This window comes from Polypterus senegalus, chromosome 5 (assembly GCF_016835505.1).
Source record: "Polypterus senegalus isolate Bchr_013 chromosome 5, ASM1683550v1, whole genome shotgun sequence".
Lineage (NCBI taxonomy): Eukaryota > Metazoa > Chordata > Cladistia > Polypteriformes > Polypteridae > Polypterus > Polypterus senegalus.
Genome location: NC_053158.1, coordinates 194,812,899 through 194,832,339, shown reverse-complemented (window position 1 = coordinate 194,832,339; position 19,441 = coordinate 194,812,899). Strand labels below are relative to the sequence as shown.

The 19,441-nt window shown below is 38.5% G+C and overlaps 1 protein-coding gene and 1 long non-coding RNA gene across 3 annotated transcripts in view; one reads left to right on the top strand and one right to left on the bottom strand.

The window, feature by feature from the left end:
• Positions 1-6,664, bottom strand: part of yme1l1b (YME1-like 1b) — a 42,422-nt gene extending 35,758 nt beyond the window's left edge. For both annotated transcript variants that reach the window (XM_039753891.1, XM_039753892.1), the window contains exon 1: positions 6,415-6,664. In XM_039753891.1, the coding sequence (XP_039609825.1) occupies positions 6,415-6,447 (33 nt within the window). In that variant the 5' untranslated portion in view covers positions 6,448-6,664. The remainder of the gene's footprint in view (positions 1-6,414) is intronic.
• Positions 6,665-6,778: 114 nt separating this feature from the next.
• LOC120529765 lies at positions 6,779-8,917 on the top strand. Its single transcript, XR_005633803.1, has 4 exons — positions 6,779-7,194; positions 7,536-7,556; positions 8,318-8,387; positions 8,770-8,917. It is a non-coding gene; the product is annotated as an uncharacterized LOC120529765 (long non-coding RNA).
• The last annotated feature ends 10,524 nt before the right edge of the window (positions 8,918-19,441 follow it).

Below are 19,441 nucleotides of genomic sequence, written 5' to 3'. Positions count from 1 at the left end.
ACTCCAATAATCTAATTAAAATTACTATTTTAGAGGAACAATGTATTAAAACTATAAAAACAGATCACAGATTAAACAAAAAATACACACAGAGCGGCTCTAATAAAAATAATTTAGTTCCTATTCCAAATATCAACAACGCATATAATACTCATCTCTGCACCATCCAAACATTAAATATGGCACTATTAAATGTTAGAGCTTTAACTAACAAAACGTTTATCAACGATCTTATTAGTGATAAAAAAGATTTTATTGCACTAAGTGAAACGTGGCTTAACTCAGACAGCGCGGCTGTTTTAATTGAATCTGCGCCTCCGGATTACAGTTTTACTCGTGCAGACCGCCAGGGAAAGGGGGGGCGGCTTGGCAAACATTTACTCGAGCCGGTTAAAATGTAAAGATGTCAGTTTTGGTAAGTTCAAGTCCTTTGAGTATCTCGCCGTTGTTATTCATGGAGATTCTCAAGTTCTAGTATTATCCGTGTATAGACCTCCAAAATTCAACACGTCTTTTTTTGAGGAATTCTCTGACTTAATGTCAATTTTAATTACTAACTATGACACACTCCTAATAGTTGGCGACTTTAATTTTCATATAGATAATCAGTGTGATCTAAAAGTAAAAGAATTTATGAACCTCCTGGATTCTTTTGATTTGAGACAACTCATAAATCAGCCTACACATAAAGCAGGTCATACATTAGACTTAGTGATTACTAAAGGACTGAAAGTTGATATAAAACAGATCATTGATATTGGTCTATCAGACCATTTTCTTCTACTTTTAATATAGAAATAATGATAAAAAACACTCATGAGAAGCATATTGTTAAAAACGCTTCTTTGACTCAGCAGCAGCTTTAAAACTTACAAACATTCTAAGCAATCAGTCCGTTTATAGTGCCAGCTATAATAGCGAGGATAATGTAAATAGTAAGGTGGAAAGATTTAATACTAAAGTGAGAGCTGCTGTTGACATAGTTGCACCTGAAAAGACAGTGAAAAAATCTTCTAGCATTGTTATACCATGGAAGACCCAAAGAGTGTCTGATTTAAAGAAAACATGCGTAGAGCTGAGCGTCAATGGAGGAAGACTAAACTTACTATCCACTATGAAATATTAAAAGTCAAAATAACAGAATACAATAACACTGTCCGTCTTGAGAGCGCTGCTATTTCTCAAGATTATAAATAACAATGCTAGTAATCCCAGAGTCTTATTTTCTACAATTGATCGCCTACTAAACCCAGGTAACTCAAAGGAATGCCTCCTAAGTACTTCCAGTAAAACCTGTGAGGCTATCGCTGTATTTTTCAATCAAAAAATTAATGATATTAGAAATAACATAGTATATCCCTCCAACACTAAGGATCCTCCTAAACCCCAGCATCCTGTTATAAACAAATTAAACTCTTTCACTAGGATAGATTTACCTGATTTACAAAAATATCTCAATTAAAACCCTCCACCTGTCCTTGACCCAATACCAACAAGGTTTTTCAAAGAAGTATCAGGCGTGCTAATTGATAATGTTCTTGACATAGTAAATTCGTCATTAGATACGGGGTCTTCCCAGACTGTCTTAAGACTGCTGTAGTTAAACCCCTACTTAAGAAACATAATCTTGACCCCTCGCTCTTGAAAATTTTAGACCCATCTCTAACCTGCCTTTCTTAAGTAAAGTTCTGGAGAAGGCAGTCATTATGCAGTTAAATGACCACCTAAATAAACATGCTATTCTTGATAAATTTCAGTCGGTTTTAGAACAAATCACAGCACAGAAACTGCACTCGTTAAAGTAGTAAATGATTTGCGGTGAATGCAGACAGAGGCCATTTATCTGTTCTCATCCTCTTAGATCTGAGTGCTGCATTTGACACCATTGATCACAATATTCTTAGAAATCGCCTTAGTCAATGGGTGGGCCTCTCTGGCAGTGTCTTAAATTGGTTTGAATCCTACCTGACAGGGAGAAAATTTTTGTTAGTTGTGGTAATTACAACTCAAGACACATGATATCCATATGGTGTTCCACAAGGCTCTATCCTGGGTCCGCTGCTCTTCTCAATCTACATGCTTCCGTTAGGTCAGATTATCTCAGGGCACAACGTGAGCTACCACAGCTATGCTGATGACACACAGCTGTACTTATCAATAGCACCTGATGACCCGATTCTCTTGATTCACTAACACAATGTCTGACTTGTATCTCAGAATGGATGAATAGTAACTTTCTCAAGTTAAATAAAGAAAACTGAAATCTTAGTGATTGCAATAATGGATACAATGAGGCTATTAGAAATAAACTGGATACATTAGGATTAAAAGTCAAGACGGAGGTAAAAAGCTTAGGGGTAATTGTTGACTGTAATCTGAATTTTAAATCGCATATTAATCAGATCACTAGGACAGCATTTTTCACTTAAGAAACATAAGTAAAGTTAGACCTCTTATATCACTGAAAGATGCTGAGAAATTAGTTCACGCTTTGTTTTCAGTCGACTAGATTACTGTAACGCACTCCTCTCAGGACTACCCAAAAAAGACATAAATCGTTTGCAACTAGTGCAGAATGCAGCTGCTAGAATCCTAACTAGGAAAAGAAAATCGAACACATTTCTCCAGTTTTGATGTCACTACACTGGTTACCTGTGTCATTCAGGATTGACTTTAAAATTCTGCTTATGGTTTATAAAGCCTTAAATAATCTCGCCCCATCTTATATATCGGAATGTCTGACACCTTATATTCCAAATCGTAACCTCAGATCCTCAAATGAGTGTCTCCTTAGAATTCCAAGAACAAAACTTAAAAGAAGTGGTGAGGCGGCCTTCTGCTGCTATGCACCTAAAATCTGGAATAGCCTGCCAATAGGAATTCGCCAGGCTGATACAGTAGAGCACTTTAAAACACTGCTGAAAACACATTACTTTAACATGGCCTTTTATAACTTCACTTTAACTTAATCCTGATACTCTGTATGTTCAATTCATCATAATAACTATTCATGGTGGCTCTAAAATCCGTACTGACCCCTACTCTCTCTTCTGTTTCTTTTTCCGGTTTCTTTGTGGTGGTGACCTGCCACCTCCACCTACTCAAAGCTTCATGATGCTCCAACAATGATGGATGGATTAAAAGGCAGAAGTCTACGTGACCATCATCATCATCAAGTCCTTCCGTGAGAACCCTAAATCCAAAGAGGACTGTTTCATTTATGTTAGGTAGAATGCCCAGAGGGACTGGGCAGTCTCATGGTCTGGAATCCCTACAGATTTTATTTTTTCTCCAGCCGTCTGGAGTTTTTTGTTTTTCTGTCCCCCTGGCCATTGACCTTACTCTTATTCTATGTTAATTAATGTTGATTTATTTTGTTTTCTTATTGTGTCTTTTATTTTTCTATTCTTTATTATGTAAAGCACTTTGAGCTACTGTTTGTATGAAAATATATAAATGTTGTTACTGTAGCACTGTTTTGGATATAATGTAGCTTCTGAATGGTCTTTCCAGGAGGACCAATAAACAGGGAATAACAGTAGTAAAGAAGAGATGTGACAAAAGCATGAACTAACTTCTTGGCATCATGCATTCATAAAAAGGTGCAATTCTTTATATTCTGCAAGTAATGGAATGAGGTCCTGGACAAGGTTGCTATGCGACTTTAAAATGAAAGAGCAGAATCAAATTTAACCCCAAGATTTGTAACCAATGAATATGCAGGAATTAAGTGACCATCAGTACTGATGATTTATGTTGGACTCTTTACTTGACAAGATGTGCCCACAAGTATAACCTTTGAATTACTGCTATTTAACTGCAAGTAATTATTACTCATTCAATTCTGAATATCACTAATGACTGGAGTTTGTAGAACAAGGGCATCGGGAATGGTCTGGTGATAAATTTTAGTGTCATCAGTGCAATAGCAGAAAGATATGTTATGCTGACATAAGATTTTACCCAAATGTAGCAAATAAATCAAAAATAAAATGGGTCATATCTGACCATGCCTTTGAACTTTTCTTTCCTTTTTCTACTGTCTGTTATCACATTCAAAGTAGTGATGTTACTTCTGAACAATTAAGAAGTAGTGCTCTAAAGCAGTGGACCTGAATTTCATTTAAAACCTTTCACTTATTTCTGACTGAAAATAATTGAAGATGTCAAAAAAATATCACACAGGTGTGCAATCGTTCTTATGAGAGTTGTTCAGTAATGTTTCTACCCGAGAATCATGTATTTGTATTGCAACTCTGAACTTGTCACTGGAGTGCTGAACACGTCTTGCCATGCCACACACGCAGTTTGAGGTAATTTCATATCAAGTACTCGGAGAAAGGATGACAAAAAAGTCCATCTACCTGCAAGTCTGCAAAGAAATTGACAGACTGGGAGCACTGCTCTGTCATTAAATTCCTCACAAAGGAGCGGGAAGAAGCCAAAGAATACACCATGAGAGGCTGAATTAATGTGTATGAGGATGATGCACCTTCATACTGTTAGGTGAAGTTTTGGGCCAGGAGTCGAATAAAAATGGCCCTAATACAGGAGGATCCTGTGATGGAATTTTGACAGGAAATGTGCCACAAAAAAAATGGGAGTTAGGATTATGGAGGACCACCGAGTTAAGGTTAATATAACAGCCCCTAAACTAGATATTTCATCTGGCACACTTCCACCATCTTCTATACTTATTTGATGATGTCAAACGTCAGTTTCCAATGGGTACCCCAAAAGCTAACACCAAATCAGAAAGCATGTTGCCAGGAAATAAGTCATAAGAACATGGATTTTCGCAGAGAAAATTGATATTTTCTCAAGACAGTTAACGGAAAATAAAGAAGCACCAACATAACCCTGAAACCAAGCAATGGGATTCCATGAGACGTAACCATAAATGGTCCTCGACAGCCAATAAATTTTGTGTGCCGCAACTGGACAGAAGTCATAAGTTTACTGGGATACAAGGGGTGTTCTTCTGCACACGTCAATCCTCACTAATGAAAACTACACTTCCACAAGAAAATAATTATAAGAGGCCATCAAATTGAAACATTGTGGGGAAACTGTCAGCAGGGCTGTTGCTACTTCATGACAGCAAATTGTCCCCACAGATCTCAAAATATCAAAGGCTGCTATCTGGGAATGCGGTTTCATAGACTTTAACCATCCAACATTCAGTCCCGGTTTGGCCGCCAGTGATTATTTTCTCTTTCAAAACCTGCGCTCTGATCTCCAAAGTTCATCCAAAAAGACAATTTCCTCTCAGGTTAAAATTAGAGTATATATATATATATATAAACACAGAAATAGAGACATACAAACAAAGAACTGGCGACTTCCCAGTGATAATGACTTCAAAGTGGTGGAGGACTGAGATCAATCCTTCTCTATTCCAAAGTGATTCAATCACTGGAGGCAAAGTGGATCAAGTCAAGGGGAATGATATTGAAAAATAATGCGGCGACTTTGACTATCAGTTTTTATTTTCATAGGTAAGGTAAATTATTAAACACACTTCATATTGATTGGCAGTGATCAGCATGTTATCACCCTTAAGGTGAAATTGAAAACTGGCCATTTTCCACTCCTATAGAAAGTCCCCAAAAGTCCCAATAGCTACATATTAACTTAACACATTCATGGAATCACAAATAAGACTGAACTAAGCAAATCTGCCTGATGCTTCACAGCAAAACTGAAAAAAAAAATAAAATAAAATAGAGAATTAGCGTTGGGAATGACATTTACCGAGAATAAAAGAAACTCAATCATAAATTTGCAGCAACTTCGGCCCCCAGTATCTATTCATGAAAATTTACACCGCATAGCACAGGCTTTCCGTCTCCTACTTTTAAAATACAATGTCATAACAATGCACAAATGGCTATCGCTACCTTTAAATATTTAGTGAATAGAACTCTTTACTTTTACAAGACACAAAAGTTCAAACCGTGTGCCGTTTTAATGCTGGCTTTGAAACCTGAAAATGCTGATGCTTTTCTCCAACGAATGACGCAATGTCAATTTCAACAACAGTCATCAGGTTGGGGTCAAGTCAACTGCCATATGCCTCATAAAAATTAAAACTATATATAATAATTTAATAACATCAAAGGAGGAAAGAGAAATGAAATGATAAAAACGTCAGGTTAACATTTTAAGTGATTACAAACACCGGGCGAAGTAAACAATCGTTTCAAGAAAGATTCCGCATAAACTCCGGTTTTTCACATGGGCCCGCTTCTCTTAAAAATTCTTTTACTTACTACACAGTACCGTGAACGTATAACTAAATTTCATCGCCTACGCTCATACTGACAAAAACAACATCCGTAGTTTAAAAATTCTTCTCTTATGAAAACGAGTTGCCATTTCCACGCGAGACAATGTAGACAACTGCCGACTCACCTGCGGCTGCACCGTGGAGGACAAGGAAAACATTTCAAGAAGACTTCAAAAAGTACTGCTCTCGACAAAAGAACTTGATATCCGACTTGACAAGCTCTTATTCTTGGCTTCTGTCTTTCGTCAAATTTCCCCTTTCTCCTTGGTATTCTCTGTTATGAAATTGAAAATGGCTTCTTTAACGCTGAAGTGAGGGGAGGGGAGAGAAAGTGAGAGCGAGAAAAAGTCGAACCGGCGTGTACTTCCGCTTTCCGACGCAAACTCTACATCCGGGTGAACGAGGGAAAAAGAGGTGGGTTTAAATATGTTGATTGACAGTTCGCGACGATTTGAGGGGAAGGCAACTATGGGGTAATAATAATAATAATAATAATAATAATAATAATAATAATGCAGTACTGAGTCCCGACAACAATAGTCTTCTGATGTCAGTATGTCAGTTAGCCTATTCTTTCTTCTCCTGAAGGTCCGTGTGAACTGTCGTTTGCAGGGAAGCTGGTCAGAACTGAGAGCAGGGTGAATACAGCTAAATACATAGAAGTCCTCCCTGCTCCCGAGGATCACGCATCCTCAGACCGGGACGATGGTTCACTTTTTAACTTGGCATTGACCAGGGACACACCTCCAGCTTGTCATTTAGTGGCCCAGCCAAAGCCCAAACTTGAACCACGTGGAACATGTATGGACAGACCTGAAGATGGCAGCTTACAGACTTTTCTCTTTCAGTCTAAGAGAGCTTGAGAAGATCTGCCAGGAAGAATGGAATAAACTGCCTAAATCCAGGTTTGCAAAGCTTGTAAAGACTTACCCAAGAGGACTCAAAGCTGGAGATTGCTGTCAAAGGGGCTTCTACAAAGTAACGAGTTAAAAGTCTGACTACTTATAGGAATGAGAGAAGTCAGTTTTTTATTTTTTAACAATTTGCAAACTTATGGGTTAATGAGTATAGATTGATGAGCAAAAATGGCATTTTTTTCATTTAAAGGTAAATCTGCAACATATTAAAGTGTGCAGAAAGTGAAGAGGCTGAATACTTTATGGATCCATTGCAACTGTATAAGTATGTTGTATGCTATGTACTGAATTCTTTTTATTTCTTTTTTTTTTGTATTGTATTTTGGCAGCTGTTCTGAGGAGCCATGCAAGTATGAATTGTTTATCCTTTGTTCATATTACATTAAAGTGAGCTTGACTTGACCTAACATTATCAAAAAAGATAAAAAGAAATAGAAATTCAGCCATTTTAAGTTCACCCTCATCCATTATCTAATTTGCAGTTTTGCTTAGCGGTCACCAACCAATAGTAGGAAATATGCAATTACCACCCAAAAATAAAGGCATTTCTTACATCACCAAATCCAGTATGAATAATTTTTACACTTATTTTCATCTAAACAATTTTCTTTCTAAACACATTTCTCACTGTTTTTTTTTTTATTTTTTCTGAACTTATGCATTTAACATGTGTGTATTTATTTAAAGGATTTCTGTAAAAAATTCAAATTTAACTCATGGGACAAATTATCTATCTATCTATCTATCTATCTATCTATCTATCTATCTATCTATCTATCTATCTATCTATCTATCTATTTTATATTGCCTTTCACTTCTATCTATTGTATAGTGGTTTTCATATCAATCTATCTATATATCTATTTTATAGTGCTTTTCACTTCTTTCTATCTATCTATCAAATAAAAGTAGTCAGTTTCAGTCAAATAAAAGTAGTCAGTTTCAGTTTAAGCACAAAAGACACAGGACTGTTCATTTTAAAGGTGTGTGTGTTAAAAATACAGTGTCTTCTGACAGAACCAAACTTGTACATGTTTTCTGGGCTCATTCCATATAACCTCATAATCACTACAAACAGAATGAACTGTAAATCTTTGTGATTATTCTCAAGGTGTAATGGATTTTGACTGAGAGAACATGACATAACAGGGAAAAATGAAACGGAGAATGAATGCAAAGAGGTAAGCATATAATTTAGGGATTAAGAGCTCAGCCTGAATTAAAGCTGTGAGATACATCTCCTGGGAATCACAGTTGCCAAACCATTAAGTTGACCTAGGAACTTGCCAAACGTTCATGCGTGTAAAATGCAGTTACTGCCATCTAGTGGAATTTATTAATATGATGTCAAATGATCCTTAAGTTAAATCTATTGAATGTGAATATTCTGATAAAGCCTAACCCAAAAGATGGTAAAGTGGCATAGTGGACAGTGGTAGTATATCACAGCTCCTAAATACTCTGCTTGATTCCTGGGTCTAGTTACTTTATGTGTGGAATCTGAACATTTTCACCATGTCCGTGTGAGCTTTTCTAAGGGTAGTCAGTATTCTGTTTCCTCAGATGATCATTTATGTGGAATCAACAAAAACAATTCATTTTGCCAGTGCTACTGACTTCAAGGATTTTCTGCATATGTGCAGTATGTTTACCATCTTAAATGCTTGTGTGATGCTGGACCAGATGAACTAATCAATCAGAGACACAATGATGAAAGGTAATGTAACTGACTTATTATTGTGCTGATCTTAATTTCCAAAAGTGTATTATGGGCAGCACAGTGTATCAGGAACATGTTAATACTTTATGTTTGTTTATTGTCAGAAAGTTAAACTTAATTTTTATTAACGTTTGTTTATATTTTTTTCATTATGTTGATATTGTCCTTTCATCTACATTTTGTGGGCTTGTTTTTCATGGGTGATGCCATTTTGTATTTTTCTGAATATCATGGGTGTCATAATATTATATAACACTGAGTAGATGCTATGCACATTATATATATTGCTTGTCACATCAAGGTACCTTTATATAAGATGGTCTAATGCTTTAAACAGTGTTTAAACTTTGGGTAAAATTAGGAAGGACTTTGGAAGAGACTTTAGCTTAATAGAAAGAAAGAAAGAAAGAAAGAAAGAAAGAAAGAAAGAAAGGCACTATATAATAGATAGATAGATAGATAGATAGATGCAGTATAAATAGATGCAGTATAAAAAGGATAGGACCTATTCATGCACAAACTGACATGACTCCATCTGAGAGTCAGTAACTAACCTTTAATTGCACAATGATGGGGGTATATATATATATATTAAACTGCTTAATGAAAACAAATCCTGCTGGATATCTCTACTGCTATGAACTGGTAATGTGTTAGGAATGAAAGGATTCCACAGCGTTTGATGGAAATTAAAATTATCAACCTACAGAAAGCTGAATTCAAAGATACCCCAAAAATCAAACTGAAAAAATTATGCAGCAGACAGGCTTGTCCATTTTGCCAAAATTTAATTGCAGCAACTCCAAATCATACTCCGTAGTTTAGTAGTATGGTCAGTCAATGGTGTCAATTCCTTCATCCTCCAGGAGCTGCCTGCATACTCTCATCACATGAGACCAGGCATTTTCGTGCACCAGGAGGAACCCAGAACCCACTGCACCAGCACAGGGGCTGACAATGGGTGCAAGGATTTTATCCCGATACCTAATGGCAGTCAAGGTGTCATTGTCTAGCCTGTAAAGGTCCAGACCACACTGTTAGGAGTACCAAGTTCCTCGGTGTGCACATAACTGAGGAACTTATGTGGAAGCATAACACCTTATCACTAATCAAGAAAGCCCAGCATAGACTACACTTCCTAAGGCTGCTGAAACGAGCAAGTCTTACCACTTCCATCCTCACCATGTTCTACAGAGGCACCATTGAGAGTTTTCTGACCAGCTGCATCACTGTCTGGTATGGCAACTGCAACATATTTCAACCACAAGCGCCTACAAAGGATAGTGAAGACAGCAGAGAACATTGTTGGGGTGCCTCTCTTCACTACAGGACATATTTTACAAACACAGTGACCGCAAGGTCTGCAGCATTGCGCAGGACACACCTCACATGGACTTTTCACACTTCTGCCATCCAAGAGAAGATACTGTAGCATCAGAGCCAGATCTGCCAGGCTGCAGGAGAGTTTTTACCCCCAAGCTGTCAGACTCCTTAACACCATGCTGACTCCTGGGATCTTCCATACGGCCTCAACCAACTCAAAAACAGAATTTTTATACATCAAGTCACTTTCCTGCAAAGACGAGTGAGCATAGAGAAAAGAACTGAAAATCTCATACTGACCATTAAGGATTTTGACTCTGCACTTTGACATTCTTTGATATCCTTCTGCTGTGAAACATTCTGACCTGTCATTGTTTACACATGTCTTAAGAAACTATTATCATACACTGATAATTTTTGTATTATCTATATCTATTATTTATTTATTATATTACATATTTATTGACTATATTTATGTATCGAAATTGCATAATACCATACATTGCATCAATTGTTCATATTGCTTACTACACATCAATATTGCTGCTACTTCTTTGTCTTGTCTTTGCACAATGTCTTGTCTTGTTTGTGTTTTAATTTTAATTTTAAATCTTAATTTTAATTAAAATTTTTAATTTTAATTTAATTTAAATTTTTTATTTGCACTTCATGTTGTTACATTGTGGATCCTGAGCTTCACAATTTTATCTATCTGTATACTTGTAAATGGTTGAGATGACAATAAAGTTCGCTTTGACTTTGACTTTGACCATCACTGACTCACCACCAAACTGGTCATGCTGAACGATATTACAGGCAGCATAACATTCTCCACGGCTTCTCCAGATCCTTTCACGTCTGTCACATGTGCTCAGGGTGAACCTGCTCTTATCTGTGAAAAGCACAGGGTGCCAGTGGTGGACCTGTCAATTCTGGTATTCTATGTCAAATGCCAATCAAGCTCCATGGGTCCGGGCAGTGAGCACAGGACCCACTAGAGGACATCAGGCCCTCAGGGTACTCTCATGAAGTCTGTTTCTGATTGTTTGGTCAGAGACATTCACACCAGTGGCCTTCCTGCTGGAGGTCATTTTGTAGGCTCTGGCTGTGCTCATCCTGTTCTTCCTTGCCCAAAGGAGCAGATACCGGTCAGTCCTGCTGATGGGTTAAGGACCTTCAACGAGGGGCCCTGTCCAGCTCTCCTAACTGCCTGTCTGCTGGAATCTCCTCCATGCCCTTGAGACTGTGCTGGGAGACACAGCAAACCTTCTGGCAATGGCATGTATTGATGTGCCATCCTGGAGAAGCAGGACTACCTGTGCCAGCTCTGTAGGGTCCAGGTATCGCCTCATGCTACCAGTAGTGACACTGACCGTAGCCAAATACAAAACTAGTGAAAAAACTGATGAGGAGGGAAAAATGTCAGTGGCCTCCACCATTTAAAAGCCTGTACACAGCTGTCCTTTTGTCTCACTACCTTGTCTCTGAGAAAATCACGTTTCCACCCAAAATTTTTTTATTATAATAAAGAGATAGTTCTTTACCTGTCTTGCAATTGTCCCGTGTATATGTATACAGTAATTTGCAATGCAGCCCTGTTGAAATTTATTTCGTGCCACTGTATGCTACAGTATGGTGAATGGATGGTATGACAATAAAGCCACGTGACTTGACTAGAGACCAATTAACATAAAAGGAAACCAACAATATCTGTATGAAGTAATTGATTAACTATGGCCAGTTAGAAATGGAGGAGATGAAAATTGTTAAAGAGAAAGCCAAAGACAAAGTCAGACACAGTGACAGTCCAGGAGACTTTGGCTAACTGGCTGCCTATCCTCTCCTGGGCATTCATTAGTGGAGTCTGAGCTGGCCATCCAGTTTCATGAGAGAATCTTTCCATCTGCTGATTCCAGTGCTTATTTCCGATGACCTTTCCATATGCATTTGAACAGCCTGACAGTAGATCAGTGGCACCAGCTGCCACATAAAGATACTGAGAAGAGAAACAGAGCAGAGAATGGTTAGTAATGGTTTATGAATAATGTATGACTTATATTTCTGTATAAATGACTGTTATAACAAACAGAGATGCAGTTATGCACAGCTAACCAGCAGCCCTAGTTTGGGTATGTCAGACCAAAGTTGTGAGTCTTCAGCTGGGATTTAAGCAGACACTGAAGGGGAATCTCTTACGTTAGCAGGCAGACCACTCCACAGCTTTGGGCCCTGTAACTAAAAGCTCAACCTGCCACTGTTATTTTATTCATCCTTGGAATCTTAAGTAGGGTGGCACGGTGGCGCAGTGGTAGCGCTGCTGCCTCGCAGTTAGGTGGCCCGGGTTCACTTCCTCCCACTCCTCCCTGCGTGGAGTTTGCATGTTCTCCCTGTGTCTGCGTGGGTTTCCTCCTGGCGCTCCGGTTTCCTCCCACAGTCCAAAGACATGCCGGTTAGGTGGATTGGCGATTCTAAATTGGCCCTAGTGTGTGCTTGGTGTGTGGGTGTGTTTGTGTGTGTGCTGCGGTGGGTTGGCACCCTGCCCAGGATTGGTTCCTGCCTTGTGCCCTGTGTTGGCTGGGATTGGCTTCAGCAGACCCCCGTGACCCTGTAGTTAGGATATAGCGGGTTGGATAATGGATGGATGGCTGAAATCTTAAGTAGACTAGCATATTGAGAGCTCAGTTTGTGCTCTGGTTTGTAAGTAATGATGAGTTCAAATAAGTAAGCAGGCCCTTGGTCATTTAAGGCTGTATAAGTTAAAGGGAGGATTATGATATCCTGGGAACCAGTGTAAGGACTTGAGAACTGGAGTTATGTGTTTGTACTTTCTAGTTCTTGTAGTGATTCTTGTAGCAGCATTTTCAATTAACTGAACGATGCATAAAGAATAATTAGAAAAGCCAGTGAATAAGTCACTGCAGTAGTCAATCCTACTAGAAATAAAAGCATGAATTAAGTTCTCAATGTCCTGCATTATTTAGAAAATGTCTTAATTTTCCAAAATTTATAAAATGAAAAACAAAATGTTTTGGATAGTTTTGTAATGTGTGCTTTAAACAGCATACTAGTATCAAAAATAACACCTAAATTGCATGCTAGTTCTGTAAAAACTAATGGTGATTCCTACTGAGTTAAAAAGTGACAGAATGTTGTTGCAGTCAGCATCATTCCCCCCCAATAAATAACATGTCTGTTTCTGTCCCCTACATTCATGCACATGACAAATGACAAAACTGAACAGAAATTGTCCACACAAAATGTAAACCTGGGGTAGTCAGGCATTAAAACTATTATTATTTTATTATTTTATTATTAACTACCAGTGAATACTACTTGAGATTTTAGCGTTTGGATTTTAAATACACCTGACTTGAGCATTTCTAGTTTTCAGCCTCTTTCTCTGTATGTTTAGCATTCGTTTGCTCAGAGGTTGAACAGGCTTGCTGCTTCCTGAGCAGCTCTTCGGTTTTCTTCTCCACTCCTAGCTATGTAAGAGTTGAATTTGAATCCTGGTCCAATGTGCACTTCTTCTCTTCTGAGCTTTGTCTGGCTTATTATTTTGCATTAAAACTGATTAAGTCTGTGTTTGTGTTGCAGTTACTTAAAACTGATTAAGTCGTTTTTTCCTTCGATTTTTCACTTAAGATGGCACTTAAGTCTTCAATCTGCCTCGACAATGATTTAAGATATGAAGAGGTAGGAGAAGTGATGGCGAAGATGGTAGGGAATGAGATCGGCGCCCATACACATGTGCCACACGGCCGCCCTGCTGGCCGCTGCCGAGAGTTGAATTTACAATAAAATAAAATAAACATAAAAGGAGGAATAACCTTGGAGGTCAATCATCACCCTGACAGCAGATAGTAGACATCACGTAGTATATGTGTACCAAATTTCAGGTCAATAGTTCAAACGGTTTGTGAGCTACAGGTGATTTTAAATCCTGGACAGACAAATGGACAGCCACAGTAGCATAATATATAGGAAGATTAAATAGTTTTGTGATTTACAATTTGATTTATTCTGATTTTGTTTTTGACATTTAGACTTTCAAACCCAGACAGCAGAATATTCATAATGACAGACTCAATAAAAGATTTTTAAAAAGAGTGACATCATGCACTAAAATCATACATCTTCCTTAGACAGCAGAGGTGCAACTGTCCCTTTTTGCAGATAGCTTCTCCATTTTTATTAAAAGTCAGTTTTAAATGTATGATTGTTTCCAGATACTTATAACTGTCCACAATTTCCATTTCCTGGGTGTTTCTTCTAAAACTGATTGTTAGTTCCTTAATTTTTGTAATGTTTAATTGTAGAAAAGATAAATCACACCAATTAAGAAAATGATCTATCGCCATAAATTCTTCATTTTCATTCAGTAGGCTAGCAATCACAGAGTCATCAGAAGATTTTTACATGTTGTCAGGGATGCCAGGGGCAACGACAACCGGGTGGGACACCTTGAGGGACCGAAACAGGGTCTATGCCCACCCTGAATCACATGGGGGCCGCCATCCTGGTTGCTTTGGGGGCCACGGGTAGGGGGCTTGGAAGCCCAACCCTAAATATTTAAGCAAATAATTATCTGTTTAAAGCACTAAATAAAGATTAATACAGGAAAAATAAAGCTTTTGATTAGAATAAGAGACAATAAACCAGAATAAAAATACTACAAGAAAAACTTGAACAAATAAAATACTTTGTGACAAAAATTCAAATCATCCTAAGTCTCTGCACACAGAGGGTAAACTAAAAGAAAGGTTACAATGTCAGGGTCAGTTAAATGCCTTCCTGAACAAATGGGTTTCAAGTTGTTATTTTTTTTTTAAGGATGAATTGAGTCAGTCAGCCAAACTTATTATTTTAGGGAGCTCGTTCCAGTGTCTGAGCCGAAGGCTCCGTCACCAATAGAGCACAGATTAGCTTGGGGCACACAAGATTGCCAGAATCAGTGGACCTTAGTGGGCAAAAAGCAGAATAGTAATAGGAGGTTACTGTTATAGCCCTGTGCCGGACCATTTAATGCATTATAGGCTAATAATAACAAGAGAAAATAGGACCCTGAACTTGTTATATTCCAGTGTTAAAGAGATGTATTACCCTGTTGCTTTGCCATCTTTGGGTCGATTGGACCATAATTTAGTATAGTTCATACTCACATATAAATCAATTGTCCAGAGTTTGCCAGCCACCACCCTGGCCATGCAGTTATGGACAATGGAGGCTGAGGAGGCTCTGAAGGATGCTTTTTAAAACACTGACTGGGATATGCTTTGTGAGTCACACTGCCAGGACATTGAGGAGCTAAGCCACTGTATCACAGACTACATCAAGTTTTTTGTAACACAGTTCACACAAAGACAGTGCGCTGTTTTCCCAACAATAAACCATGAGTTGAAAGTCCTACTGAATATGAAGAAGAGAGCCTTTGGGGTTGGAGATAAGGACGAAATTAAGTGGGTGCAGGCAGAACTAGAGAAGCATCTCAGTAAGGGGAAAGCCCACTACAGAGACAAACTTGAACACAGGGTACAACAAAACAACATGAAGGAAGTATGGATGGGATAAGGACTATCACTGGCTACAAGCAGACAGTAGCACATGTAGAGGAAGGGAACAAGAAAAGAGTGACCTAAGCCAGTTCTTCAAAAGGTTTGACTCATTCTTACCAGTACAAGAACACAGCTAGCCCAACACTGCCCAACACTGCTAGCCCTTGTGTACAAGCACACAGGGGAAGAGATTCCGGAATCCCGACTTTCATCTACACCCTGCACAGCCTACAATGATATCAAATCAGTGGTCACCAGACCCCCCACCCCCTCACTCCCTGGACTGTGTGTCTTGATTAAGGTTGAAAAGAGCTGGGAAACTTCTGTATACACAAGGATTCAGAGCCAGAAGGAATCAGCCCCAGGGTTCTGAAAATGTGTGCCAGCCAACTCTGCGGGGTCTTTCAGCACCTGTTCTCCATTTCCCTAAATCTGCAGAAGGTTCCCAGGCTGTGGAAAAACATCCTGTGCTGTCCGAATGCCAAAAACATGACATTCCAGTGAATCCCAAGGACTTCAGAGCAGTTGCACTTACATAATACACCATGAAGACTTTTGAGAGGCTGGTCCTAAAATAGCCACAACCCTGGGTTTCAGAACATCTGGATCCTCTGCAGTTTGCCTGTCAGACACATCTAGGTGTGGAGGATGCTCTGATCTATGTGCTCCACGGTGCCAACTCCCACTTGAACAAAGCACACACCACAGTCAGGATCATGTTGTTTGACTTTTCCAGTGCTTTTCACACCATTCTAGCTCATCAACTCAGGAAAAAGCTCAGTCTGTTTATTTTTATTGATTGAATGACTGAGTTATTTGTCCTGTGAGTCTGTATCCTTGTTTTTTTTTTTAGTTTATCTAATTTTATATTCAGTTCTATAAGACAAAGGGAACTAGTGAAGTTGGAGCAAGATGGTTGTTATGTGCTCACTGTTGCAGGTCTTTGTAAGGACTCTTGCGGTAAGTATTTTGAACCAGCTGGAGCTGGGATACAAGATAAAAGGGGACATGAGATATATTATGAAGATAGAAGTAAGAAAGAAAGTTTCTTAATGTGATTTATGGAGGTAGAATCAGAAAAGGAGGAACCAAAAACTATAAGATTCCTAGCAGAAGAAGAGGGTCTGATGATATCCACTCCATGTAAACGTTTTGCTATGGGTTTATCCACTGACACCCTCTTGTTGCTTCTGCTTCTTAAATGTCCCCGGAATGTTATTCCACAAGTTTTGGGTCTGCGCCACTGTTATATGTTGTTGGCTGGCTATTTCAGATTTCCTCTCTTTAATCCTCTCTATCCAGATTCCTTTCTCACTATATTTTTTCCTTCTCCTGGGGCCTCATGTATAAACGGTGCGTACGCACAGAAATGTTGCTTAAGAACTTTTCCACGTTCAAATCGCGATGTATAAAACCTACACTTGGCGTAAAGCCACGCACTTTTCCACGGTACCTCATACCTTGTCGTATGCAAGTTCTCCGCTCGGTTTTGCAGACTGGCGGCACCCAGCATCAAAGCAGTGCTACTGTTCCTGTGTGGTTACACCTTATTTTTCTGACGCGGCTTTATAAATACACTGAAACTAACAGCATATTATTTATTAGTGTAAAGCATCTGATTGTAATTAACTTGTAACAATATAATGGTCCAGGGAATAGCCATAGTATTCCAAATACCATAACTGCTTTAGTGTTGTTACTCTCACTTCTTCTTCTTCTTCTTCTTCAGCTCCTCCTGTTAGGAGTTGCCACAGCGGATCATCTGTTTCCATATTACTCTCACTGCACCACTCGGAGTACTTTATTTGTATCACTGTATCTGAGTGTGAATCACAGCAGCAGCTGATCGGAAAGAGAATTATCGGTATACAGCATCAAGGACACGCTGTCTCAGCCACTGCAAAACGTTTTAAAGCCTTTCCTGTACGAACCTCGCGGTTCAGAAGCAGTTTCATACCAAGAACTTTAAATGCACTTAATCAATTGCACCTTGTAGAACTGTTTGTGCTTATAAGTACAATCACCTCACTGTAAACTTGCACTATAGTTATAATATCGCACAACCTGAGCCACTTTATAGAGTGCGTATTTACATATGATGACGATATCATTTTTAAGGTGAAATGCAGCAAAATATGTTTATTAAATTATACAGATAAAACTTTAACTTCATTTAAATAATCTATATTCTTCACTGGGAGTGTCGTTAAGCATAGAATAATTAAACATGTACTACGAAGATATTTCAATGTTCCTTAAAGGTTTTGAAGAATCGGCGCTAAGCTTACAGATGGCTTAACTTCTATTACAGAGCTGATTGTGTGGCGATCGGTTACTTGGGGAAAGAAAAGCAAGGACTGCAGTGACGGCTACGCCAATATATATTGAATATAAAACAGAAAGAGAAAATAACAACACAACTAAAAACGCAGCAACAAATTTCGGCAAAAGTTAAATGCTTGTGTCATGAGCACGAGGCGGCTATGCAGTATCTGCAACGGACGTGGCCATCCACCGTGCATAAGCTACCTTACTGACATTGGCGGCGAAGGAGCCACCGATTCTTCCTCTGCCCAGTGCCACCACAAGCCTAGAGCCGCCCCTGAGTATTGCTGCAATAAATGATTTCATCGAAGTGAAACACATGTTTAATAACGTGGTTTAACTCCTATCATCATGAAAATGATATCACGTATACATCTCAGTATTTTAGTTATTTAGAGAGCTGTAATATCATGAATGTAATGGATTCTGTGTCCAGTTGGAGGAAGAGAGCCGGTTTAAGAAGCAAGTAGTGATTAGAGCACATAGAAGATCAAATACAAAATGTGATTTGGGAAACTGAGTAATTAAACGATTTTAAGATGAAGTTTATGATGTTCTACTTTAATGACAAAATAAACTACGTGATTAAAGTGGAAATGTCGAGATTGAAGTTGACATTTCGTACTTTTTCCCTACTGTGTGCCTTTTTTTCTCTGTACCCTAATAAGCTTTCATATGACACTCAGACAGTGGCCTACAACTCTTCGCCTTATGTGACTTCTTTTTTATTTCCGGCACTTTGTGATTTTGTGAACGTGAGCTTTCAAGTTTCTCCAACACGCTAATTCACTCGATCAACTTCCTTTTGTTGATTATACCACGGTTTATTTGAACAAATAGTTTTTTTTTCATTTGCCTCCACTTGGTATTCGCTGAAATTCTTATATTTTCCCCCGTGCTTTTCCCATTGTCTTTTCACAGAAGGCTGAGCTTAAGGGCGATTTATATTGTTAAGGTTATAATAATATATATATATATATATATAATAAGGTTATTTCCGGCGCCGCATCCGAGTGGCAGCCTTTCCAGCAGCTCCGTATATGACTTTATGTGAATTTCCCCTTGGGATTAATAAAGTATCTATCTATCTATCTATCTATCTATCTATCTATCTATCTATCTATCTATCTATCTATCTATCTATCTATCTATCAATCTATCTATCTATTGATTTGCATATTCAAAGAGGCGTAATTCTGGGAGTAGTTGGGGCGTTACATAAAGCACATCCACGAGCGTTACTTTTCACGCTGATCGGGATTTATGTAGCGGAAGAACGTGGAAGTAGGAGTAGGCACAGATTCCTGCATCT